This window comes from Penicillium chermesinum (genome assembly GCF_028974085.1).
Source record: "Penicillium chermesinum strain IBT 19713 chromosome Unknown utg000007l:1.0-2695246.0:1.0-2697696.0, whole genome shotgun sequence".
NCBI lineage: Eukaryota > Fungi > Ascomycota > Eurotiomycetes > Eurotiales > Aspergillaceae > Penicillium > Penicillium chermesinum.
In genome coordinates, this window is record NW_026695317.1 from 1086675 (window position 1) to 1111890 (window position 25216).

General features: G+C 51.3%; 8 protein-coding genes across 8 annotated transcripts; 3 read left to right on the forward strand and 5 right to left on the reverse strand.

Moving 5' to 3' along the window:
- Nucleotides 1-103: 103 nt before the first annotated feature.
- N7468_009115 (glutathione S-transferase family protein) lies at nt 104-957 on the forward strand (the record flags this gene model as incomplete). Its single annotated transcript, XM_058478411.1, has 2 exons — nt 104-155; nt 212-957. 2 exons carry the CDS (start codon nt 104-106, stop codon nt 955-957), a joined length of 798 nt encoding a protein of 265 aa, XP_058326741.1.
- Nucleotides 958-1178: 221 nt separating this feature from the next.
- Nucleotides 1179-1946, reverse strand: N7468_009116 (mitochondrial 54S ribosomal protein mL54; the record flags this gene model as incomplete). The annotated part of the gene is made up of 2 exons (XM_058478412.1): nt 1179-1429; nt 1490-1946. 2 exons carry the CDS (start codon nt 1944-1946, stop codon nt 1179-1181), a joined length of 708 nt encoding a protein of 235 aa, XP_058326742.1.
- Nucleotides 1947-2437: 491 nt separating this feature from the next.
- Nucleotides 2438-3724, reverse strand: N7468_009117 (NAD-dependent epimerase/dehydratase family protein; the record flags this gene model as incomplete). Its single annotated transcript, XM_058478413.1, has 1 exon — nt 2438-3724. The coding sequence occupies one exon, from the start codon at nt 3722-3724 to the stop codon at nt 2438-2440; it is 1287 nt and encodes a 428-aa protein (XP_058326743.1).
- A 937-nt stretch (nt 3725-4661) lies between these two features.
- On the forward strand, nt 4662-6040 carry N7468_009118 (spherulation-specific family 4 protein; the record flags this gene model as incomplete). The annotated part of the gene is made up of 3 exons (XM_058478414.1): nt 4662-4891; nt 5084-5438; nt 5720-6040. 3 exons carry the CDS (start codon nt 4662-4664, stop codon nt 6038-6040), a joined length of 906 nt encoding a protein of 301 aa, XP_058326744.1.
- A 2409-nt stretch (nt 6041-8449) lies between these two features.
- N7468_009119 (endo alpha-1,4 polygalactosaminidase) lies at nt 8450-9425 on the reverse strand (the record flags this gene model as incomplete). The annotated part of the gene is made up of 2 exons (XM_058478415.1): nt 8450-8872; nt 8913-9425. The coding sequence occupies 2 exons, from the start codon at nt 9423-9425 to the stop codon at nt 8450-8452; spliced, it is 936 nt and encodes a 311-aa protein (XP_058326745.1).
- A 2237-nt stretch (nt 9426-11662) lies between these two features.
- Nucleotides 11663-13714, reverse strand: agd3 (putative extracellular serine-rich protein; the record flags this gene model as incomplete). The annotated part of the gene is made up of 1 exon (XM_058478416.1): nt 11663-13714. One exon carries the CDS (start codon nt 13712-13714, stop codon nt 11663-11665), a length of 2052 nt encoding a protein of 683 aa, XP_058326746.1.
- A 68-nt stretch (nt 13715-13782) lies between these two features.
- N7468_009121 (uncharacterized protein) lies at nt 13783-14643 on the reverse strand (the record flags this gene model as incomplete). The annotated part of the gene is made up of 2 exons (XM_058478417.1): nt 13783-14300; nt 14559-14643. 2 exons carry the CDS (start codon nt 14641-14643, stop codon nt 13783-13785), a joined length of 603 nt encoding a protein of 200 aa, XP_058326747.1.
- A 1495-nt stretch (nt 14644-16138) lies between these two features.
- gtb3 (glycosyltransferase family 4 protein) lies at nt 16139-24874 on the forward strand (the record flags this gene model as incomplete). Its single annotated transcript, XM_058478418.1, has 3 exons — nt 16139-16207; nt 16280-16369; nt 16430-24874. 3 exons carry the CDS (start codon nt 16139-16141, stop codon nt 24872-24874), a joined length of 8604 nt encoding a protein of 2867 aa, XP_058326748.1.
- Between the last annotated feature and the right edge of the window lie 342 nt (nt 24875-25216).

Here is a 25216-nt window from a genome sequence, read left to right on the forward strand (position 1 = left end):
TCGGTGCCGCACTGCCCCGCACGGAAACATAAAGCCACAAGCAAGGGCCATAGTAGCCGTACATTCTACAAATATTCGCCGTACCAGCTACCCGTTGATCACAATGCCTGATTCCGACGCAGTCCACTTCTTCGACATTGATTCAACCCTTCCAGGTACCCTACCAGTACGGGCTATTAACTGTCCTGCGTGAGCTAATGACATACCCCAGGGTCCTCCAGGTCATGGTCGCCGAACACCCTCAAAGTCCGCTTGGTTCTGAACTTCAAGGGAATCCCGTATACCGAGAGCTGGATCTCGTACCCAGACATTGAGCCTCTAAACAAGAGCCTCGGATTGTCTCCAAACGAGGAAGGCATTCCTTACACACTGCCAACTATCATTCACTCCTCCGTGAAGTCCAACCCACACGGAGCTCTCACAGATTCTTTCCCCATCATCCAGCATCTGGACAAAGTCTTTCCGTCACCGCCGTTGTTCCCCTCTGGCGATGCCAGCGCCGCAATTGCCATTGTCGTGGGGAAGGTTGTCTCGCGGATGATGCCCATGTTTCTGAAACTGGCCATCCCCAAGGTCCTCCCCATTCTAGACCCCCGCGGGCAAGAGTGTTTCGAGCGCACGCGGAGACAAGCGTTCGGAAAGCCGGTCGAGGAGTTATACCCCAAGACGGACGCGGAATTCGCCGAGGTATGGAAGTCCCTTGAGACGGAGGCAGAGGTGCTGTTGGAGATGCTTCGGGGACAGGAGGGAAAGAAAGGGCCGTTTTTCGAAGGGGAGAAGCCGGGCTGGGCGGATCTACACTTGGTAGCGTTTATCGCCTGGTTCGAGCGTTCGAATCAGGACGTGTATGAGAAGCTCCTCGGCTTAGGAAACGGTGAGTTGAAGGCGCTGTATAACGCTTGTTCGCCCTGGCTTGCGGACAACGGGACGGAAAAGGAGTGGTCGATTTCGCAATAAGAGGGGGGCAGTTTGCGCGGGGGATTTGGGGAGAAGGTCAAATGCCATTTGAAATATATTGAACAATGAAGTAACCAAAACCAAACGTAATAATACATGGACCGGGCTTTTGCCCGTTTTATGCGCTATCAGGTGAGAAGTACAGTGGGTTGTCACTGCTAGTTGACCAATGGCTGACCCATTGATCGATGTCTATTGTAACACGGATATTAGGGGGGAATTTACAGGCCGCGCAGGAAGTTGGATTCCTTGATAGCCTTTCGTCGGGCTTCGCGAGCGCTCTTGGTGACCTCGGAGCGCTTGATTTGACCTTCGGTGGCATCGAGCATGGCGTCTTCAGGGATGGTCTGGCGGTTATAAGGGGCCGGGACAATGTCCTCGGCATGGTGGTGGGCAGGGATTTTGGGAGGGAGGACGGCGGTGCGAGCGGCGAGTTTCTTCTCGTAGCGCTTCCGTTGCTTTTTGTTCAAGGCTGGAGATAAAGATGTGAGTACGGAAGAAAAATTCATAGATGAACTGAGGGGAAACATACTGCTTGGATCGACGCCGCCTTTTTCACTCTTCGCTTGCTTGCTGGAATCGGTCAAGAGATCCCACAGCCAGTCTGGATACTCCGAGTCCTCCTTGGCGACAACATCGGGCTTGTTCTTGAAGTAATTTAACCCGTTCATCACGGTGCCGGCGGGGCAGCTACTGGGAGGGCGCTCAACAGCAGGCTTTGTGGAAGCAGCAGGTTGCGCATCTGTGTGGACACCTTCCGGGGTACTCAAGGGCTGAGACACGCCGGGGGTCGCAGAGGAGATGGCGGATGGCGCAGAGGCGTCGCCAACAGTGGGCTGGCGCGGGTTGGGAGGAGGAGGAGGAGCAGCCACAGGAGGGTTTGTGCCCTTGTCACTGTAGAATCGGATTTGGCTGCGGACTATGGGTAGTTGGCGTTTCACTGATGATGCCCATGTTGCGGTCTGTGGCTGCTGCATGCGCAGCAGCATGCTGCTTCGGCAACTTCTGCAGATCATGATTGCAAGGTCACAGACTCTGGGACAGCAATGGTTTGCGTGTCAAGTCGAGAGTCTTGGTCAACGTACGAAAGTTGACGGTGATGGTTCGCGGATCAGAAAACTTGCGGCGCGGACACGACGCCAAGCCCGCGGTCACGTGGTCACTATCGTGAGCTGAATGGCTTCGATAGTTTCGCTGATCACGACAACATCGTCCTGAGTTTGCCTGAAGATGTTGCTCTGACACGTTCTTATTTTGGAAGGAAATCTCATTATTGTGAATGAATACATTTATACATTAATTGTTCTTCGAAAGAGGGGATACACAGCTTCCATTACCGCCGATTTCTGCACTGCTCTTCCAGTCAGCCTGCAAACCCAAAGACAAATACCTTATTATACGAAAGAAACCTGATGCTAAACCATTAAATCCTGCCGCACTGCCGGCCCTGCACATCAAACACCCCTGGCCCTCGACCCCGCTACATCGCCATTTTGCGGACCTCGAGGAAATTACAAATATCCGTGCATGCATCTTTCAAGGTCTTTTCGGTTTTCCACTGGAGTTCTTGCTGCGAGCGGTCAGCAACGGCGACACAATAGCCAACATCGCCTTTCCGACGATCAGCAACTCTCTTGGGGATCTTTTGAGAAGACACAGCCTCCATGGTGTTGACAACATCCATCACTGAGTTCCCATACCCGGTACCCAGATTGAACGTCCGGAAGTTCTCTGCCAGTTTCCCGGCGTTGGCAGTGCTGAGTGCAGCAATATGGCCGCGGGCCAAATCGGTGACATGGATGAAGTCACGAACTGCTGTGCCATCCTTTGTTTCCCAATCACTTCCGAACATCGATAGCTCGGAGTACTGTCCTGTCATCACCTTGATCACGACCGGAAGAAGGTTGGTTGGTGCCTGCCGGGGGTCTTCTCCAAGAAGGCCCGATGGATCACACCCAACCGGGTTGAAATAGCGCAGGGCGACGATGGTCCATTCTGGATCTGAGGCTGCGAGGTCGGCGAGAATGGTCTCGCAGATCCATTTTGTGCGGCCGTATGGGTTTGTGATGCCCGTGCATCCAGGTTGGATCGTTTGGGACACGCCGTCGTGGTCAATATATACCTCCTCCTTGTGGGCGCAAAGCTCTTCTTTCAGAGGGAGGCCAGACGTTGCCAGTGTGCCATATACTGTGGCTGACGAGGAGAAGATGAAAGTTTTGATGCCGTAATCGCCAAGTGTTGCGGCAAAGTCGATGAGTCCGCCGACATTGTTTGCGTAATACTTGAGTGGGTGTCGAATGCTTTCTTCCACAGCTTTGTAAGCTGCAAAGTGAATTACGCCAGCGATTTTGGATTTAGGGGTGCCCCATCGAGACTCCGTTTGATAACTGTCGAGGAGAGGTCGCAGCGCGGCTGTATCCCGATAGTCGTGCGCATGTAAATGCATAGACGGCATGGGTGTTCCATTCTGCTCGTGGAATTCTCGAGCTAGTCGTGCGACTCGGTCGAACACATCTTCGAACGCATTGCTGAGGTTGTCAACAACGATAACATTATAGTGCGCCTTGAGGAGCTCTAATGTGGTGTGACTTCCAATAAATCCCAACCCTCCAGTCACAAGGATGTATGGGGTTTCGACGGAATGTCTTCGCAGTAGCTCATCAAGCTCATCGAACAAATTGCCGCGTTCAGTGGCTGGGGTATCAACAGATCCCGGCGACTCACTCCCGGAGGGAGTAGTCACGTCCGACCTGCGCTCAATCTCCATGGTAGCGCGAAGATAAGAAAGATTCTCGGCGAATGGAAAGTCCAGTCAATATAGACCCTAGGCTAGGGTTGTCTGCAGAGAAAAGCGAGATAACCTTGAACCAATGACCTCGACTGCACGAAGCGCTTGCCAAAGAACCGCATGGAAATACCAAGAGATTGCTCCCGGGACTTTATAAGATGTCCAAATATCCGTCTCACTTCACCCTCTGAAGTCATATACCGGCTATAGCCTATTTTTTTTTTTGCGAATTCGATTTCGAAGCAACACATTCCAGGCGGCAAAAATGAAACAAAAGTGAGCCGGCCGAAGACGAGCCAAGAGGGTCAAGAAATTAGTTAACGCCCCCAAATGTCCACAGATGTCCTAAGAATGGCACGGAATGGGCACGGAAGGGGACCAAGGGAGAAAACTTGCAACAGACCGAAGACCAGCCAGACTTGGTCTCTGTAGGAATGGGGCTGGACCGTGGCATATGGTCGTTCCTGACCAGATGCTCTTAGGGCTAGCCATCATGAACCGGTAAGTGCCGGGCTCTAGTTGGTTCAACCGATACATCGGAGCAAGGAACGGTTCTCGATCATTCTACGTCTCATCTAAGATGTCATCATACTCCATCGAACCTCTCTCATTCTATTTTAGGTGACGTAGAGGCACTACTTACGTATGGAAACTTACACTTTCTCCCGCTAGTAATATTGGATCGGTTTAGTTTGACGTACAGTTTTTATTTTTTTTTTTTTACCCTTTTTCCTTTTAATCCTTTTATTTATTTAATTTTAATTCCAGTTGAAATGAGCTAGCTTCTCGCAAGCCAGGCGGTTTCTGGATATAGAGCGGTGACATAGATCTGGCTGCTGAATCCACCCCTTTCTCTCAGGCTATCCCCCATTGTCCTCAATCCCGGCCCCATTCTGCCCTCTTTGTGCCCACCAGAATGTCTACTACCAGCGTTGAAAAACACGTGAGCAAGGCAGGCTTCCTCAAGTCTCGCCGATCCCGAGTCCTTCTAGCACTAGTCCTATTTATTATCATCTGTGCTGCCGTGATCCCGCCAGTTGTGGTCACTGAGCTACGCAAGAAAAACGACATGGGCCCCAAATCCAAAGTCATTGTGCCACTCTACGTGTACCCAGCGCCAGGGGCTTGGGCTCCCTTGGAGAAAGAGTACGTTTCAACATTTTCATTCTGTCTAGGCCTTACCGCCACCCCGATTTCCCACACCTATTTTGCATCCTGCGCGGCACCCGCCACTGCAGCATGGCAATGCCACGCGCGTTGGCATCTCACCTGCGACGTACACTTTCGCAGAAGCCGGGAATCAAATTATCCGAGAAACCGTTGCTAAGGCCCAACCAGGATCGCCGCGCACCCGGACGTCAATTTCACGGTCGTAATCAACCCCGGCAGTGGGCCAGGGCCAAATGCACTACCGGACGCCAATTACACTCGGGAAATCCCCGTTCTTAGATCATACGAGAATGTGCGGCTGCTGGGATATGTGCATACCTCGTATGCCCAGCGCAATATCTCGCTCGTGCGCAGGGATATCGAGACTTATGCGGCGTGGCCCGACGTCTCGTCGAATAAGTTGGCTGTTCGGGGGATATTCGTCGACGAGACACCCCAGCGGTACAGTGGCAGCGCTTTCGATTACCTGCAGAATTTAACCGATCTGGCCAAGAGTCTAGATGGGTTTGGACCGGATCCATTTGTGAGTTGGCTTCTTTCTTTTGTTTCCTGTCGCCTTTTTGGTTCTTTGAGTGTCGTCTGTCTTGTCTTTTCGCTCGAGTCCTTCCTTTTGCACGAAGATCCTCTCAGAAGGGTTCCTTGTTCCTTGTTTTTCTTTCCATGGTTCCCCAGAGCCAGACCCACCAGTCCTCCTCCTCCCCCGGATCCCTGCATCCCTTCGACCTGCATTACCTTGTACCCTTGCTTGAGGCCCAATTCCTTCTAAGGGTTTTCTCCGGGGCCATAAATTACTGACATGTCTAGGTGGTTCACAACCCTGGTACGGTGCCAGATTCTCGATACATGGCCACCGCAGACTCCACTGTTGTTGTGGAGGCAGCATACGATACCTTCCTGGAGAGGAATGGTACGAGGCAGCTGACAGAAATTCCGAGCAGCAATCGTACCCAGCGCGCCGCGCTGATTCACTCTGTTCCAGACAGCGTGGCAGGCTCCAAGCTCCGTGGCTTGGTGAAGCAGGTCCGTGGAGTCGCGGATGAAGTTTTTATTACACACCTAAGCGAGGACTACTATGCTAATTTTGGTGACCGATGGAGTGAGTTTGTGGACTTGATGGATGACTGAGGTCTGCTCTAGTACATATGACGATTGCTCAATTGAATGATTCATGAATGTAGGTAATGGCGGCCGCGGTCCAGGATCACCGGGCTTCAAGAGCGAATAATGGCAATAGTCCCAAGGACGAGCCGCTCAACTGCCCGTAATAGTCTCTTCGTGATAAAACACAGCCCCTAACCAGCATGTCTATTGGCTGCCAGACAAATTTGGTCGAAAGCACAAGCACAGGAGAGGATGCTAAAACGATGCCGATCCTAGACATACATACACTAGACGGTCCCACTTTGTGACGGAAGGTCGTGTAATTTGCACTTTGCTCTTGTATTTAATACAGTGGTATTGTTACATAAATACAACGAACCCATCGGATGTCGACAGCTCGATCGTCGATATACGAAAACGACCATCGTACCCATTGCTTGACACATGCAGTTCGTCTCATCGTCCCTCCGCCGAGGCTATGGATGTACTAGCGGATGTAGAAGGCGCTTCCACATCCAAGCCAAGACCTCACCCCGACTGCTACTCAATTTTTCCGTATGGTGTCCTTCACCTTTGTGTCCCCTTGCGATCTGACCTGGCCACCACGTGCCGGCCGTGCTGGCTCCGAGTCCTTGTACGAGGTAATATGCCCAACTCCGTAGCCCCCATAGCGAGAACAATCCCTCAGGCCCGTATAGAAACCTGCAACGCAACACTGCAATGAAACGGAACCCAAGGAAGCCCCCTACAAAGCCTAAAACATCAGCCGCTCTCCCGTTACACAAACCGAGTACCCCGGCAGCTCAAGTCCAGGAACTTGAACCATATCACATCTTCCAGATCACCATGTCTTGGCGATTCGGGCGGTGCGTCCGACGTGCAGAAGGCGGGCTTGGCGAAGGGGGGGAAATTACCCGGAACATCGCGGAAGGTATTGGACGTCTCGTTCTGTCGAGACGCCAATGCTAATTTGGCTGCAGATGTGTGGAGTGTGGGTGCAAAGGTACGTTTGATTAAAGGTCAGAGAGCTCAGGCTCTTTTTCCCAGGTTGGGTCTAGAATCGGGAGGAGCCGTCGGGGAGGGGAACCGAGACATGGGCCGTGCTCCTCTTGGGGTTTATTGACTATAGGGGCTTTTAGGGGGGCAATGATTCAAGTGGCTGGATCTGGAGCGGCTGGACCAAGTGCGTAAAGACTCGTCCTCTTTTTTTTTGTGGCTGAGGAGTATAGTCATGGAGTGGTAGGATCAGGGTGTGATGGGTAGACCGAGTTTGGATGGACGACTATTTCTTGCGGCCGTTAGTAGATGCATTCTTGTTGAGCTTTGTTTGCTTTGTCCTTTCGACATTACTGGCCAGTCATATTCCATTGTTTGGCCTGCTTTTTGGGGCATCTGTCTCGCAAGGCCATTGGAACACGTTACATGGGAGAATACAGGGGATATGCAGGTGGCAGGATAAGGGTATTGCAACTCATGTTCGCTTTTCCTATATCGAGTGGTGCATATTTTTAGGCTTTTTGACTATTACCCCCCCACACCCCAAGAATCTGTAAGACATCTCGGACCAGAAGCTCGCGTACGAAGAGAAAAGACAGCTCGAGCCTCGACGAGGCTTGTATCTCCACCGGTACCGAAATTAACACTCGCAACGAGAGAGCCTTTTGCTTCCCGCTCACGATTCTGCCTCTCACATCCCTGCAAAAAGTGACGTGTGTACTGGACGACATATTGGTCATTCCCTGATCCCCCGTCGTGAAGTCAAACAGGGCCAATGAGCGATCGCAAATCCAGCAGCGCTAAAAGGAACAGGCAGTACTGTGCGGTCGAGCCAGACCGGCAGAGACTTGGCATTTGAAGGGCAAATGAGGCTATCTGGGGTGTGTAGATCCGGGCCTATCCCAGATCGTCTAGTAACTAATTAACTAATTAGCGGGACTGTTTGTCACGCCCCGCACGTACTTTTGTTAAACAGCCTTGGCGGTACGTGAGGCTAGTGAGGCTAGCAATGGGCAACGATGGAAGATATTCCTGGTGGATTGCGCGATGGGCCCACGCGCTGTACTATGTCCAAATCCGAGCGCCTGGCCTGACAGTTGTTAATTAAGCTGGTACTTTTAGCAAGAGCGATGGAAGCATTTTAGTAGAGTAGATAGTGGGAAATGGAAGACTCTTCGACTGGGGCACTGTAATGTACGTCTGGGATGAAGGGACCCGGCTGAGCTTTATGGTAGGCCGCGAGCGTTGAAGCTACTCCGTGTGCACACACCGTATGTTGATAGATCGTTCGAGTTAACTCGTCTGATCCAGACGGGAACTAGAAGCGAGCTATGGAACTCGAGATCAATATTAGGTGTCCGCTCCATCGCCGTGTCAAATTGTACAGAGTTTCAAAAGGATATCGCTGGACAAATAGCATCTATGTATAGAATACACCTAAGAGCAGTATTCAACCCAATTATCCAAGTCCATGTTTTTGATCACGGTGGAGAAATTCCCAGAACTGGGAGCATCACAAGCCGATGACTTTTGCTTGGCAGACACATTGTCGTCATTGTTCGTATCATCGCCCTTCGGGTATTCGATGTGGAAGACGGGCTTGTCGGCAGCTATGAAAGCCGCATAGGTGTCGCATTCCTCATACTGAGCACATTGCTCATTGACGGACCATTGCATCTTGTCAATCACAGAATCAATGATATCACCGCCATTCTTGAGGCCGAGGGACAGGCCACGGCTATGAGCCTCCGACGCAAGCCAGTTCACATAATCGATCGCATCGTCTTCCGTGAGCCCGAGGCCGTTCTTGTTGTCGTAGCCATCGATATTATCCGGGTCGACTCCGTCGCAGCCCTTAGACTGCGCCGTGTCTCAGGCGCTGCTTCATAATTCTGCGCACATTGGCCGAGCTCGTGTTGAGCCACTTCTCGCCCGGCCAATCAGGCAGGTCATCACCCAGGTCCGACTTGTCGAACTCGTTCGCATCGGCACGCCAATCCTCGTAGGTGCCCGCAGAAAAGTAGCAGATGACCTTCCGGCCCATATGCTGCAGATTGGAGATGGTAGACTTGGGGTTGGCGAAGAGGTCAATATCGTAGACGGGCGCGTCTGGCGAGGTATCGTTCAGCGCATATTCAAGCACAATTTGCCATTTCACGCCTGGTACAGGCTGCCACTCCACCGTGTTGTTGCCGGTCGTGGTGCCGTTCCCTCCATTGCCACCACTTCCGCCACTGCCTCCACTGCCTCCGGAGCTGCCGCTGTCGTCGCTCCCGCCGTTGTTTAATCCCACGCCCAGTCCAACTCCAAGGCCCACACCCAGAGCGACCACCAGGAAGGCAATAGAGCCAAAAACAAGGATCTTCTTCTTGACTGTCCACGCAGCAAGGCCACCCTTCTTGAGCGACGACATTTTGCGACCAAATGAGAAATGATCAGCAGACGGATAGGGTCGATAGGCCTCAAGTACGAGAAAATTTCATGCTGCCCACAGGCGGGAGGTTTCAATTAATGAGACCGCGATCCTTCCAGGCACCCAGGGATCAAAAATGGGCATAATTAAGCTCAAAGAAAGTGAAAGAAAAAAGGATCCGGGCTAGGGCGCTTCGGGGGAAGCGTCAGGGTTTGGGGGCTGGAATTGGGGCGCGGAACCAGTCACAGCCCTGCAGTGTTCGCTCCATCTTACTCCGTTTCCATTGCCAGCTGACCGGATCTAGTGAAAACAGTGCAAAAGGCTAGTTCTAAAGGGGCTAACGGCCAGCATAGAAAAGCCCAGGGCAGCCGAAAACTTGGCAGCCTAGAAACCATCGGAGGCGGAGCAACGCGTGTTCCGCGTCTCATGGGCCCATCGAAAAGGGGAAACGCTGAGATCTAGTGGACCGCCTGATCCATCTGGACCGCCGGGCTCGCAATTAAGGTAGTGGAACTAATTGTGTTGATCTTCCGACGAGAATGATCGTCGCGGTTTACACCACCGCATGGCATGTTCGTCAAAAATGGATCCCTCTCCTTTCAACCCGGAGGACGGCCATCACACCATTTCCAGGAACAAAGTGCCGGTCCACGCCAAGAAATCATCTATTCTTAACTACTGCTGCCAAGAAGAGACTAATCCCCAAGAAGACGGGACCGCTCCAGTAGTTCTTCCTGCTCAGCCCAGTGGGACTCCGATCTGGTGAGTTGAGGTTGACATTGCGAGTCACACAAGCGCCGTCACTCTTCAGCCGGCCCTCTCAGGAACAAACGGTACTCCCCGATTACCTCAGTGCCCTCGGTGCTTAATGTGACTGTCGACTCTCATCGTCCTCTGCAATAGAGTAAACTCTCTGCCCTCAGGTTGATTGCCGGCAGTAAGACCTCTCCATTGAGAGCTAACTCCTAATCTGCAGGGGATATGCGCTGTCAGGTCGGCGAAAAGTTAAGGCTGTGGGTTTGTCGTTTTCGTATTACTGCCCAGTACCGATGCATGAAGTGGATCTTTCGTCAGAAACGGTACGGTATCCGCGTCTCCCCCATACACAACAAAGTCCCAGCTCAATCGAGTCTTGGCATGCAAGCGGGCCTAGCAGAAAATCCTTCGTGCTTGTGCATTCGACCAGTCACATTCCCAATTTATCCGACTCGAGGGCATCTATCCCAGACCTGACTGACCAAGCCCACAAGGATCTGTTAGTGTGATGGAGGCCAGCGAGACAGACATTTTTCCTTGCAGTGGCAAAAATCGGGATTCATCATGGAGACTTATGCATAGTGGCATGGGATTTTGTGGTGCCCATCTCCCAGCCTTCCAGACAATTCTCAACCACGATGCAGACAGGTTATTGACTCACCCCCATCTGTTCCGAGCAGCCAATTCAGGCGTAAAACGTTCAAAGTCCCCCACACCAAAGAAATAAATAGAAAAGAAGACGGAAGAACCATGCTCCCGGTTACTTTCATAGCGCAGCTCTGACTCTGGATAACATGCTTCAATACCAATTGGGAGTTACCCGCTACGGCTTCAAGACAGAAGAGCTTGGAAAGCAGTGCGAGCGCATCATGATGGATTCAGGCTGGCCACCGAACGTCTAACTCAATAGAGCACCAACAAGTGTGAATAAAGCCGCTAATGGCTTTACGGCTACATAAGTGCCTTCGTATCTGCACGCAACCCCCTCAACATCGGCCCAATTGGGAGGGCGGGTGACGGGGTGTGTTCAGGCACACTAGCAGGATGCAGGCACGGAAGTTCCGTGCCCGAGGCCTTTGAGCCTAGACCTGATGCCACTGACCAGAAGAGTGCGATAGATGCAATGTGGGGGGGAATTATTCAACTTTTGGATGGGAATGTGGGCTCAATTCGATCATGTCAGGTCTAGAGATCAACCTGCAGCTAATAGTACTGTTAGAAGTAGCACTGAAGAGACTCGAATCCTCTGCGGCCGGGCCCCCGCCAGGGGAGAAACTCTGTTTGTGAAGGATATACATGTGCCTTCGATCATTCCGAAGTACGAATCATCTTCATCGTCTTGCCCGCCGCCCAGAGAAAATTGACCGACAAAGTACAAGGTCCATCTAATAGATCCGAATCGAATATAATCTACAAGAATATACAGACACAGACCCACGCCTTCGTATTGCGGAGAGAGATGCAGGGTATCATCCACCGATCTAAAAGGGAATAGCCTTCGAAAGAGTGAAAGACACCGGGGAACCAGAAAGCTTGACCCAGACAGTCAACGGGTCAGAGCCAAGCTTCTCGGTAGTGAAACCTTTGGTATCAGTAGGAGCCACAGGGAAAGTAACAGGGATAGGCTCGCTGCAAGTATTTCCAGTAGCAGTGACAGTGACACCGGTGATAGAGCCACCACGAACAGTGTAGCTCAGTCCGTAGCCACACGCATCACGTTTGTAGCGGGCAAGGAAGCCGGCGGACATGTCCGCGTGCTTGAGGGTGACGATGGGCCAGGTAGCCAGCCGCACGAACTCCTGCACAACGGTCTCAACCCAGGCCTGGAAGATGGAGATCTTGGCCGAGACACCGTTGATGGTGATCGGCTCGGCGTCCGCATTGCGCAAGTTGGCCTGGTGGAACATGTAGGGGTCGTGGTAGAGCCCGAACAGGTGGCGCATGGTGTCGGCTTTCTCGGTGGCTAGCAGGTCGGCGAAGGTACCGCTGCCGGCAGAGGTGGCGATCCACTCGTTCACGGTACACTCCGGCGTGTCGCAGTTGTAGTAGATGCGGGTCGCCCAGCGCGGGTTGACTTGCATACCGTCGAAGCCGTCGGTGGAGGTGACCGTCCAGTAGGGCCACATCGCGTTCTTGGTGTTCAGAAGGGCGGGGCGAGTGTTGTCACCCACACAGTTCTTGATGCCGTTATCCCACCAAGCCCGGAGAGCATCGCCGTTGTGGAGACCGGTGATGGCCGGGGGAATGATACCATTGGGAGTCCAGTATTTGGCCCGGTCGAGGCCGGTTTGCTTGAACCAAGCCTGATTGAAGCTGATCTCCTTGTAGACATCAGAGTATGTGGCATTGTCTTGCTCCTCGTGGGTGAAAGTGTGGGAGATCAGAGCAAAGGTATCCCGGTTTCTGGGGACGGCCCACCATTGGTAGAGAGGGTCGCGCTTCACGCAGTTCAAGCTCCAGTCGTAGACGGTAGGGGTGGCAGGCCAGAGGTTGGTGCCAGTACCCAGAGGCTTCTTGAATTCCAGAGGGGTATCGGGAGGCGAATCGTACTCAATGCCACCGCCTTTGCAAGCAGTGTAGCCGGCGTCGGTATTGGAAGAGTTCTCAATGTTGCCGTTGCCGTTGAAGCCTGTCTCAGGGAACCAGGTACTGCCAGAGTTCAGCTTGGCGTTGAGAGTGGGGACCCAGTCGCGAATTCGATCCAAATCCTCATTGCGGATACGGAAAGTCTTGCCGCTAGGGTAATAGATGTCAGTCTCGAGCAGCATGTCATCGATCTGAGTGTTGAGGTTGACTCGGCGGTATCCAGCATACAGACCCCGGGTAACCCAAGTAATCCAGGCGTGCTGCAGATAGCTTGAGGTGGCACTCCACGTAGTATCAAATCCAATGAAGAAGGCCATCTGCTGACGACCATCGAAGTCGTTGATAACAGCCGCAGTGGTGTCTGACGAGGTGACGGAGTTGGCAGCGAATGAAGCTATCTCCTTGGTGGAAGTGGTATTGGAGATAGTAGCCGGATAGTGCCAGAGCCCTTCAGTGCTGACTCCCGCACTAGTCCGTAGGCCAGAGGTAGGGAAATCACTGATATCGGTGAAAGAGATATCCTGCTCAACGCCAGTGCTGCAGCAACCATCGCCAACAGCAGTGGCGCCAAAATTTGGCCCGGGGTAAACATCGTACTGAACCATACGAACGCCGTAGGCTAGCTGGTAAGCGTACAGCTGATTCCATTGATCAGTAGTCAAAGCACTTTGGAAACCAGTTGTACCGCCATAATCATAAGCAACCTGCGAAGCAACGACAATACCTCCGAAGTTACCTCCGGAAGTGCTGTTCAAAGCAGGAAGAGTCACACCAGTCCGCGGGACCGTGAGGACTGTGTAAGGAATTCCGTAAGCATTAAGACCGGACGTGGCAATGTTGGCGGCTGCAGTATCCGAGGCAATGACCAGTAGGTTATTGGCAATAGTAGCATCAGCCACCAATGAGGCCGTAGCCGTCGGGGTAATTGAAATTCCCGCCGAAGGCATGGAATCAGCTGGAGAAGGAACTGAGACTTTCACAGTTGTAGAAAGAGCTGAGGCCGTTAAGCTGGAAGTCAAAAGCTTGACCCCGAGGTGGCAGTATTTGAGCTCGAAATGAAAGTGGAGCTAGTAGAGTTCGCACTGGAGCTCGAAGGGGTGCTCAAAGAAGATACAGTCACAGGCGCGATGTCAGAGCCAGAGTGGAGGAGAGCTCGAGGCACCACTAGTAGCTGAACCGCTTGAAAAAAGGCAGCAAGAGATGAGGCTGAGATAGCGAAAGTAGTGGAAGTAGTGGCCCTTCCAACGGACAATGGAACCGCAATAGTCAACGAGGGTGATGTACTAGTAGTAGTATGAACTGTACTAGTGGTGAGATGGCGAGGCTCCCAACTTATGACTTTTGGATGACTGCCAGGCCAAACACCTGGCGAGTGCCGCATGTTATAAGCCCCGGGAAGCCACTGATTTGAACAGCCCATGTGGGGGTGGGTGGCATATCGACAATCAGCACGCGAAAACGAGGGGATGCGCTGCAGTGCGCGAATAGCGATCGATAATACAATCGAAATGGCTTGAATGGAGATATGGCTGCCTTAGTGTGCATCTGCTTTCTCAGAATACTAAGTTGATTAGCTCTCTATACAATTAGGGTGACGTGTGCTAGCATTGGCATCCTATCGCCTTCTTTTCCTTCGAAATAGGACAGGAATCCTATACGGTGCTAATTTCCACCAAAGACAGATTTGGCATCTAGGTCGCTAGGTTCTGTTTTGACATGTCTAGCCAGGCCGGTGGGGCAGATCTCGGATTTAATCGATATAATTGATCAGTTCTACCCGAACGGACATACCGGAAAGGCTAAGGTTTGCCTCAACCCTGGGGCGTCCCGCAGGAACAGATACTTGTCCAGGGACCATGCGGTGCTTTGTGGCCATGATCTGCAGAATAAGGGGTGAGTTTGGTCCGAATACATTGCGCTGAGGAGAGATTCGATTTAAAATGAAACAAAAATGGGGATTGAAATAATCGAATACAGGGTAGCTTCAAAAGAACTCTCGCTGAGACAAGACGAGCTCCATTCACAGCCAGGTCATGAATTTCGAGGTCAACCCACCATTTCGATGCACCAACACAGAACTCTGCAGGTTCTCGGCGCCAAGGAAAAAGTGTGATATGGCTTCAATGGGGGCATGATTGTGAAGCCCTACGTGGGAATCCCGAACTCCGGTATTGTGAGGTTGCTGACCTGTTCTTCAAGACTGGATGGGGCCAATCTTGGTTGGAAAATGATGGAGAACTATTGATGTGGATGGTCCTGTATCGTATCGTATCGCTGGCCTCGTAATTTTCAGATCTCGCAAATACCGGTTTTACCATGAAACAGCCTAACCCGCCCAGAGTATTTAAAATCATTGATCCCGGCTCTGGTCTCAGCCATGGCCTATGACCACCAGCGCGCTAATGCAAACTAGGAATATGGGAACAAAATGAAATCAGAATTGGTGAAAGGGCGGAAACTTCCTGCACCAGATCATCTCGTCCTTCATGGTCTCTCATCAGCTCAGTGGGTCCATTCAACCAGAACAGCGATCTTCCCGACTGGTAAATTTCGCATGCGTCTGATTGATTGAAAATAGAGAAAATCACGATACCCAACTAAGCTCCGCAGAGCAGTCACTCAAGACTCATCGCGATTTTAATTTAATTTCGAATTTTCAGGTTCTGTTTTCTTTTCCTTTTTCTTTTCGCATTTTATCTAATGCCATGACGGATACAGCATTAGTCGATAGATAGTATCCATTATTCGGGATTTTTATCAGTCGGATTGATGTGTTTATTCTCTTGGAAACCGGAGGCTTTGCCACCCACATGGCACTTGATGTCGGGTAACAACGATCTGGGGTCACAGCGGAATCCGGTGTGTCTCATCATTGTGCTTTATGCATCGCGTGGCTTAGCGCCCCAGTCTCGAACCTGTTGAATAAAATGGCGAATCTTGAAATAGATCCGTTAACTAGTTAGCGTTTTCTCCGCTATTAACTAAACTTGGCAGCCATCGGCCACTCGCCGTGGAAGGTTAGCGAAGCCGAGTGCATGGCCTGGTCTTTTCTTAGTTGCGGGTGATTGACCGTCTCTGTTCGGTCAGTCTGTTTGTGGGGGCTTTAGAATTGATCTCTGAGTTGTTATTTTCAGCCATGATGGTCTGAGCCTAAAAACTGTCGACTCTGTGGTGTCCCCCACCCCCTTCCCTGGGTCTCTTGTTCCGAGTGCCTCCCAGCTTGGACAACACTCGGAATTTTGATAACGGTGGAATGACGGGGGAAGCTCTTGGAAGCAAGTGATCGTTTTGGTGGCTTCAAGAGCTGTGTTTCTTGGTGTGCACAAACAATTCTAAAAGGGTGCTTTGGCTTCTTGATCACCATGAGCGAAATGAAAGGCAAAATCCTCCCCATACACCTTGTCGGGTGGAGTGGAATGAAAAGTCACTGGTGGCAATTTGTGAGTCTCTTTCGAAATTCCTCCACTCTCATCCGCATGTACGTGCAAGGTATCTAACTATGAGCTTCGTAGGTCATTATTGGGGTTTTATTGGCTTGCATTGTTGTGGGATCTCTGTACATTATTGGGTCTGGGTTGAGAAAAGTGTTTGTGTACCTCAAGGTAGGCCGCAGCATGACCAGTCCAAGACCAAAGTTATCATCGGTTCTGATATGACTATAGTCAAGGGCCAGATCTCATAAAAAAGTACATCCGAGCATATTGAGGCGGCTCGAAGAAATCTCGAGCCAAGTTTGGAACTTGAACCAACTTCACTCTGGCAAAAAGCCATCCTCATTTGGTGTGTACCTTGGAAGTTTCAGTGATCCGTTAACAGAGGAACAAGAGCGGATCTTACAGCAATGGGACATCTTGATCGTGGATCCGTTCGAGGAAAATGTCTTGAGCGCTATATCGAGGCGAGGAGGCGCAAGATGCCTTGGCAGACTCGATCTTGAGAGCATACTGTCACATGAACGATCCGAATTGACCAAAGTGGAACGAATTGGAGGCATCGTCGAAAGAGCCTTCAGTCAGAGCACCTTCTATGGCGTGCTTTTTGCCAACTGGGAAGAGACATTCTCTCCATCCGTGCAGGAGAAATTGTTCGAAGCCGTCAGCAGTCTCGGACTGGCAGTCTATCTCGAGACACAGGGACCAGAATTTTTGACAAATCGAAACTCGTTGCAAAATCATGCCGTTTCTGGGCTTGTTATTCGCAATGCGACCATCATGCCCCAAGGTGAAAAGCGCGACTACTTCCAGATGACCAACCTGCAACCAACTATCAAGGCTTTTGTTTCAGAGGCATGCATGAGAGATTTTGTCGTTCTTGCATGGGAGACAACTAGTAATGACGTGAGCCTCTCCAATGCAGTAGTTCGTAGGACTCTGCAATGGTGCAACTTCTACAGTGTTGTTCCTTGGATCGGCCAAGAAGTTGCCCTCCAGGATGCCGAGTTGAACAAACGTACTCTTGAGCCCCTTCCAGCGTTTAGTTGGTTGAAGGAACCAGAGGTCATGAAAGCACATGAAGTATGGCGCTCAACATCTAATCTTTCCGACAGCAACGCAGAGACTAGATGGTCGACCTTGGCTGATCTGTTTCCTGCTATTCATGCTTTCCTCGAGTCAAGAGAGCTCAAAACAGAGTCGCCCGGACTGGGAAAACTGCGTCTCCGAGAGCCCCCTAATTGGGTTGCTCAAGGTAAATCTCAAGGGAATCCCTTGTCCATTTCCATGTCCGGACAGGAATACGACTATCTCGGCTGCTTCCCATTGGGGTCAAACCCTACAACAGTTGCCTTCGCGGAAATATCCCAGTCTCAGCAACGCCTCAGGAGCCTTTCGCTCCTTCACCCGGTGCCCAGGCTCCAAATCCTGGAGATGGGTACACTCTTTGGTCGGTTCGCAGAGATCCCTGATATCTCTGACCGTGACCCGCAGATTTTGACCACGATCCGCGAGCTTGCTGATCTTGCATCAAAAGAGATCTTAAGAGTAAGCCTGGTATTGGATTCAGGCCTGACCAAGGCAAAAAACTCCAGATTTTGGGCTGTTTACCAAGTTGATAGCGAGGGCGTGGACATTTTTGTATCGAAGAACGCCCAGGGATTGGTCGGAACAGTTTTGCATACCTTCCTATCCGCAAAGGGGTTTCCTCGTGATATCTGTTTCGAGATGGAAACTGCATTGGCGGCTTGGTCTCATGATCTCGCGCCTAATACTCATCTCCCTCGCCGTCTCATTCAAGATATTGATTCTCTCAGCCCGGAAGAGAGGTTACTCACCCTGCAGCATCTCTCGCTCACCGATGCTCACAGCTCATTATCGCGGAATATATGTGCATACATCCGCAGGCAGCTGATTGACGGCCCCTCATTCACGCAGCTAAAGGAGCTTAATACCATCGGTTATCTTCAAAATTCGACTACTGTTGAAGAACTCGTGAGGAGCAGGGTTGAATGGTATCAGGATCAAGGGCTTGAGCACCCGTCGACTTCTATATCGAGAGACCTTTTTAATGAAGTTGATGCAGTTTTCTCGACAGTATTAAGGCAGCACCGAGAGGACCAACTCGCTAAAATCACGGAAGGGCTTTCTAGCCTCGTGCAAGAAGGCTTTGTCGACCCTTACGTGGACATGGTAGCAATGGCTATATTTTGTGCAGCGCGGAAAGGAGCCTTTGACGAGATTTTCGAAGAAGTGACAGATCGCAACCCTCTTTTCAACCAACACCCAGACCAAGCGGCTGCATTCGCCGAGTCATTTGCCCTCGGATCTCGTTGTGATGCCTATTTTGATGTTTCGCCGAGCGACTTCGGGAAGCTCCTGTCTGATCGATTCCGGGCTTATTACATGAAACATCAACCGCCTAGTTGGATCAATGGCGCACCTCAAATGGCCACTTCTTATGCTGGTGCTCAAATTGACGTCAATCCTGAAGATAAAACAACGCCTATGCGGGGATACCAGCGATTCACCTTTCTTAGTGTTTTTGCTATCCCTGCGCTGATCGATATTCTCCTGCTCACCATCATCGGCCGTGGTCTATATTTGTCGTCGAGTATGTCGCTTGATGACCAGAGTAGCGCTACCATGGCGCTAATGATATCGCTTCTCCTGTCGGGTGCCATTGGCACCTGGATAGCCTGTGGTGGGCCGTACTATCTCATTTCTATGGCATTCGCTGCTGCCAACATGTTTGTGCTGATCCGGCTTATCGCCGGTATTGCCTTCACCGTGGCAGGAGGGTTGATTGGTTTTGTGGCCTTTTCTGCGGTTAAAGGTCCAAAGGCAGGCATCATCTTCTACCTTTACCTGGTTGCGCTCACCACATACTTCTCGACCTTTGCTTCCCTCGCGAGCTTCAGCTATCCCGGATCAACATTCCTGTCTGGTCGGAAGGCAATCATCCTTTGTATTCCGATTTTGTTCTTGGGACCCATCGTAACACCATTTTCCGGGCATGATGTGGCTATTTATCTCGCCATCATCTACGTATTTATCGGTGTTCTTCTCCTGTCTCTTCGCTCCACAATGTCAAAATGGGTTACATGGTACCAGTCTATCCGACACACCGATGATACTGAGATTCGCAAGTGGTATATTTCTGCACACGGAGAAAACAGCGAGAAGGTCTTCGCTAATTTGAGCGACCCCGCTGCCCTGAAGCTTTCAAGAAAGGCCCTTCTGGATGCTGTTATGACAGAAAGATCGCGGGCCTTCTTCGTCAAGGGCACAAAGGACTCTTTAGTCAAGGAGCTTGCTCGGGACTGGGAATCCACAAACTTCCTGCTTGATTGGTACTGCCGCTATGCAGACGTGCCACGTCCAATCCCGTTCAGCTCAGGCTGGAACATTCAGACAAAAGTGGCATTGGATACTTTGCGTAGCTCGCAGAAGGGTCTCCGTCTCCACAATGCCTTCATCCACTGGCGTCAATCCAGCCAGGAGATTGGTTGCGGCGTTCTCTACTTTGTTCTGGCGCTTCTCGACAAATGGATTACTTTGCTATGTGGTGATCATCTTCTTGCTCTGACTGGCTCTCTGACAGATCGGAACCGTAAAGCTGTTGGGTTCGCACTGGCTTACTACCTGATCGGCGCCGTTCTCATCGACACAAAAGCCCAAGAACTGCATACTGCGATCGGTGGAAATAAGCCTAGTGCTGTCAAGGTATCCAAGGACATTCATGCCTCACAAAAGCGAGATGTTCAGTTCCGACGAAAGGTCTACTGGCGAACATTATTCAAATTTCTTCTTTGGCATGTCTGGAGTCTTGCGTTATCGACTACTCTCCTGTGGATTTTCCAAGAATCAGAAGAGGCTATGATCGAGTTCTTTGCTTATATCATTGCCTATACTGGGCTGATCTGGTATCAGTATACCAAGATCTTCACCGGGCCTCATGCATTGAAGCCACTTCTTGTGGGTCTCTGTGTAGGATTACCGGTCGGCATCTCTCTCAAATTGACACTACCTCAGTTCCCTTACTCGGAAGTAATTGGGCTCGGCGCCGCAACTTGGACCGTGGCAATCTTGGCTCTTTTTAACTCGAGGATGGGCATGCCTCCCAAAATTGACTCTCTAGTGGAGCTTGGCAAGACTTTCCACGCATTCACAACTCCCTGGTCTGATCCTGAGTGGTCCCAGCAAGAACTCCAGAGCTTCTTCGATCGTCTGTCTCTTCTGGCCTATGATTGTCGGTATCGCATCGATGCCACTGGCCACCCGGCCGTCGAAATCAAGAGCATTCTCCGCAACCGCAAGGAGGAACTTCGGATCCAGGAAGCTTTCCCTAACTCCCGTGATATCGTTGAGTCTGCAATATTTCTATGGGAAAACGGCGAAATTGAAATTGAGATTGTTCCTAGCGGCTGCCTGGGCCCTTCTATCCAAGCTCTGGCTAGCAGTTCTGGGAAGCAACTCCACCTGGCTGTGAGCCTTGGAGGTGTAAGCAACCGGGGCTCTCAGATCACCGCCAATTGCCAGATTATTGCGGAGACTTTGGTTCATGCAGTTGCAGAGATGATTATGGGCATTCCCCATGAGTATGCTGTGTTGACAGAATCCATTGTCTCAGGGGGCGTGAGCAACACTATGGCACAACAGCTACGGGAAGAACCTAACCCGGCTCTCGTTGTTCGCTGGGCTAAAAATGAACTTCTTCGTCAACTCTGCTTAGGGTTCGAGCCAGATATTCACTGGGACAAATTGCCCGTTGAAGTGCGAGAACTGTTGCTTAGCCGCTGCCTGGGTGAACAGTCCCATCTGTCCGAAGAGGAACACCAATGGCTTGAGCATAGCCTATGTCAGTTTGACACTAACAGCCTTGACGTTCACGTCGCGAGATGTAACCTTGGTGCAGTCATTGCCGCAAGCATCCTTGACTACGCTCATTATAGCACCGAGGACGTATACCCCAAAGAGCCAGAGACATATGGATACATTCCATACGTGCCTCGGAGACTTCCAATACTTCTCTCGATGGTCCACTCTCCATTCAGCTTCCTATACCACAAGCTTGGAAGCATTATAAAGTTCATTGTGATTGCTCTAGTCGCCGATCCCGAATTCCAACGAGAGTTTGACCATGTTGCAAAATCGCTTCCAACCGTCGTCCGGGTACCATCAGTATTCATACTCAACATGCTGTGGATATACGCCAAGATGGCGCAGGATCTATGTTTATCTATCTTCCTCTTCCATGGCCGCAGTAATGTCCAATGTCTGTGGGAGGAGACGAAGGGCATGACCATCCACATTAAGAAGAGCAGGGTCATCATCCGAAATCTGGACGGGACCTTCACAACATTTAGGCACAAAGAGCGTGACGGCAGCTCTAAGGTATACCAATATGCTGGCGAGCACAAGATTGAGCCCAAGGACATGAGTGCCCTGAAGTCTGTGAGTGCGTACTCAAAGGAGATGCTGCTTCAGACCAAACGGGAGCTTAAGAACGGCAAAGTCATCAACGAGTACCATTATGACTACCGGCTGCCCTCCAAGAAGGGACTGACGCTTGAAAGATCGACTTCAACAAAGATCCCGATTGCGCGTCGCTGTGTACAGGGCGACAACTATCAGCAGAATGTTCAATACAACCGCAAGGGTCTGATCGAAGCAGGTTCGTACATGAAGGACGGTAACCTAGTCCGCTTCAAGTATCATTATCGCAAGAACCCGCAATTTGGCGATGAGCTGCTCCGCGCGGAGTTCGTGTTGTCCCACATTACTTGCACTGTGGCTTGGTGTGCTCCTCCCCGGCGTCACCCTGAAAAAGTCGAACGGTGGATTCCTCATTCGAAGGTGACTGAGGCAACTTTCGTCCAAGGAGCCGATGTCTTCGAGAGCAGGTGGCTTTACGACCACAAATTTCATCCCACCATTTTCACGACTGTCAATGGGCAAAAGATACAGACTCCGCCAATGATTGAGCACGATTACCTGGGCGTCCTCTCCAAGCCTAAGAACACTGGATTCATTCACGACAACCCGTTCTTCTATTGCGACAGTTTGACCTCGAACATATTCACCCGAGCTCTTGGAATGACCAAAAAACAGTTCCCCGTATCGACATCTCGTGCAAGGTCTCTCATGTGGAAAGCGTGGAAAGGCCGTGCTGACTTTGACGGCATCATCGTCCGCTGGATGGACGATCGGATTCTGCGCCGAGACAGGGTCCTTGCACCTTACTGGCAAAGCCGCGACTGGGGTAACTTGACTGCGGCCAAAGAATATATGGACCTTCGTGCGGATGCTATCATGGCCAGCGCTGATCTGGATGACGATATCTCCAGCTGGACACCGCTGGCTGTGAAGATCAGCGATTTGTTCAACTTTGGACCTGGAGGCGATGCCGTCGTTACCACTCGATCGAAAGACTTCGCCTCGGACACCGACACGACTCTTCATGTCATGGCTGCGGATACTGGTACTTGGCCCAACGAGGGAGGTGGTGTTTCTGCCTGCCGCCGAGACATGATCAACTCCCTGCGCAGCATCAAATGGCACATGATATGTGAGTCTGCTAATGACTTTGGTATCCCAAAGCACCAAACGGAGCAAAATGTTCAGTCCTTGAAAGTGATCCCACTTTGGGGCCTGGATTTCCTCACTCCGACTCACGGGCTGTTCCAGAACAAGCTCGACTCGGAGGTTGAGAACGTTACCTCCGCAAGTGCTTTCGACATCAAGATCAACTTTATTCCTATCCTGACGGCACTTGTCAAGGGTGCACGGGCTGTCCATCTGTCCAAAGCTGATATCCATCAGGCAACCAGAGCCCTCGTGAATTTGAATACCTACTTCCAAGAGTCTCGTCATTGGTCACAAGTGTGGAATAGTGAGACCGTGAAGCAGAGCTGGCGGGAGCTTTGGCTGACGCAAGAGATGCCCAACACGATCCCGTCGTCGCAATGGCTCGACACTGAACTTCCAACGCTCTCATCGCTTGACATTGCCCTCGAGCTTTGGTACCGCTACCTTTTCATCTTCTCGATTCCTGTGCCAGATAAGATTCCTGGGGTATTCCAAGCTTCGCACCACAGTGTCAGTGCTTCCTACGGAGTACTCTGCAAGATCAAGAGGAATTGTACTCTTCAAATTTGGGATCATGCCATCAGTTGGCGAGAAACAAACCTCTGTCTGTCTTCTGCTTTGTGCAAGCTTCCTCCCTTCGTTCGGAACTGCTTAATTGGGCTTATGCGGGTCACGTCGGTCTTGACCTTACATCACGCCGATGTTGTTTTGCCATGTGCAGACTTTTTCAATCCCGGGTGGGAGGTCGAGATCGGGACCTGCCAGGGCTCCATCGAGCACCGGAATGTCTTCCGACGCAAGGTCGATCCGGTGGTAAATGGTATCACTGATATGCAGAAGTTCACGCCGGTTGAGAAGATTAAGTCGGAGCGCCCTACCGTTACGATGCTCTCACACGTCTGGTATGCGAAGGACATCAAGACGGCGCTATTGGCTGCAGATATCATCATCAACCAATGGAAATTCGATGACTACCATCTTGACATCTACGGTGCTATCGATAAGGCACCGACGTATTCCACGGAATGTCAGGAGATAATTGCATCGAAAGGTCTTCGCGGGCGGGTTACTCTCCGTGGAACAGCCGACCCGATGAAAGTTCTTGAGAATACTTGGCTTTTCCTGAATTCTTCACTTTCCGAAGGTCTCCCTCTGGCACTGGGAGAAGCAGCCCTCACCGGCGCTCCCGTAGTGTGCACAGATGTCGGCGCGTCGCTGCGCGTGCTCAGCGACCCGGACGACTTCTCTAGATTCAGCGCAGTGGTAGCACCAAACGATGCGCTGGCGCTGGCCAAGGCTCAAATTTCCATGCTTGCCATGCTCGGAGAATGGACAAAGTATGCTGGCGACACCGAGCCTGCCCCCGTGCTCACCTCGGCCCCTACTCCCGAAGAAGTGGCCGCCATAACGCGTCGCATGTATGAGAAGAGCCAGCACCGCCGTGAACTGGGAATGAAGACGCGCCAAATTGTGCAGAAGTCTTTCAGTGGCGACCGCTATCTTCGCGAGCACGAGCAAATGCTCTGGATTGGCAAGTCGAGGAAGATGATGGGCACTCGCACTGCGGGTCCTACGATTGAGCCAACCGACGCGTCTATGACACCAGATGTGATGAATACAGTGGAAGAGGATATCATCACCATTCCTCCCAGCGCAGTCCACTCATGGCGGTCGTCTAATGTCTCTGGAATGTCGACGCTGCACAGCTCGGTCGAGGGTTATCCGGGCACGCTGAAACGGCCCATCTCCAACATCTCGGCACTCAGTCTGGCGAATTCAAACGAGAACCGGTCATCCGCCCGTCTACCTGTTTTTGCTCCTCGCCATTCCAGGCTATCTGATATATCTGTTGGCGATTCGTCAGGACAGAGGTCACCCGGAGGGCTTGCAGTTCCGTCGAATACGCGGCTTACTCTGGGAAATCGCAGTCGCTCGTACAGGGCAAGCCGATCTGTCTCCACGGCAGGGCGAGAGCAATTACGCGGTCTCGATCGGGCAAGCTTGATGCAGTACCGCAACTCGGATGTCAGCTCTATCATGCGTGAAGAATTCTTCAGCAAGCCCGGCATGTTTTTTAGTGGCTAGGTAGAGGGCTCCCGATGATTCGGCTTAGATAACTTGGACATATCTCTTTTTTTTTTGTACATTCACAAACTAATATAAATATCCTGCGCGGACTCCCTCAACAATATATTGATTTGAACCCCGAATAAACCATTATTATTTCATGTGCGCCGAGTCTCTACTTCCGGATGTCAAAAACAGCAATCCACAATGGGCACCAGACCACTGTCTCTGAGGGATTCTGGTAACTAGAGCTCGTACCAATGCTTGAAGAAATGATAGACAATTTTGCATAGCGATTGAACGCCGACTATTTTGTCCGTCTCGCTGGAAACAACAGCTTCGAGCTTCCAAAAGCTTATC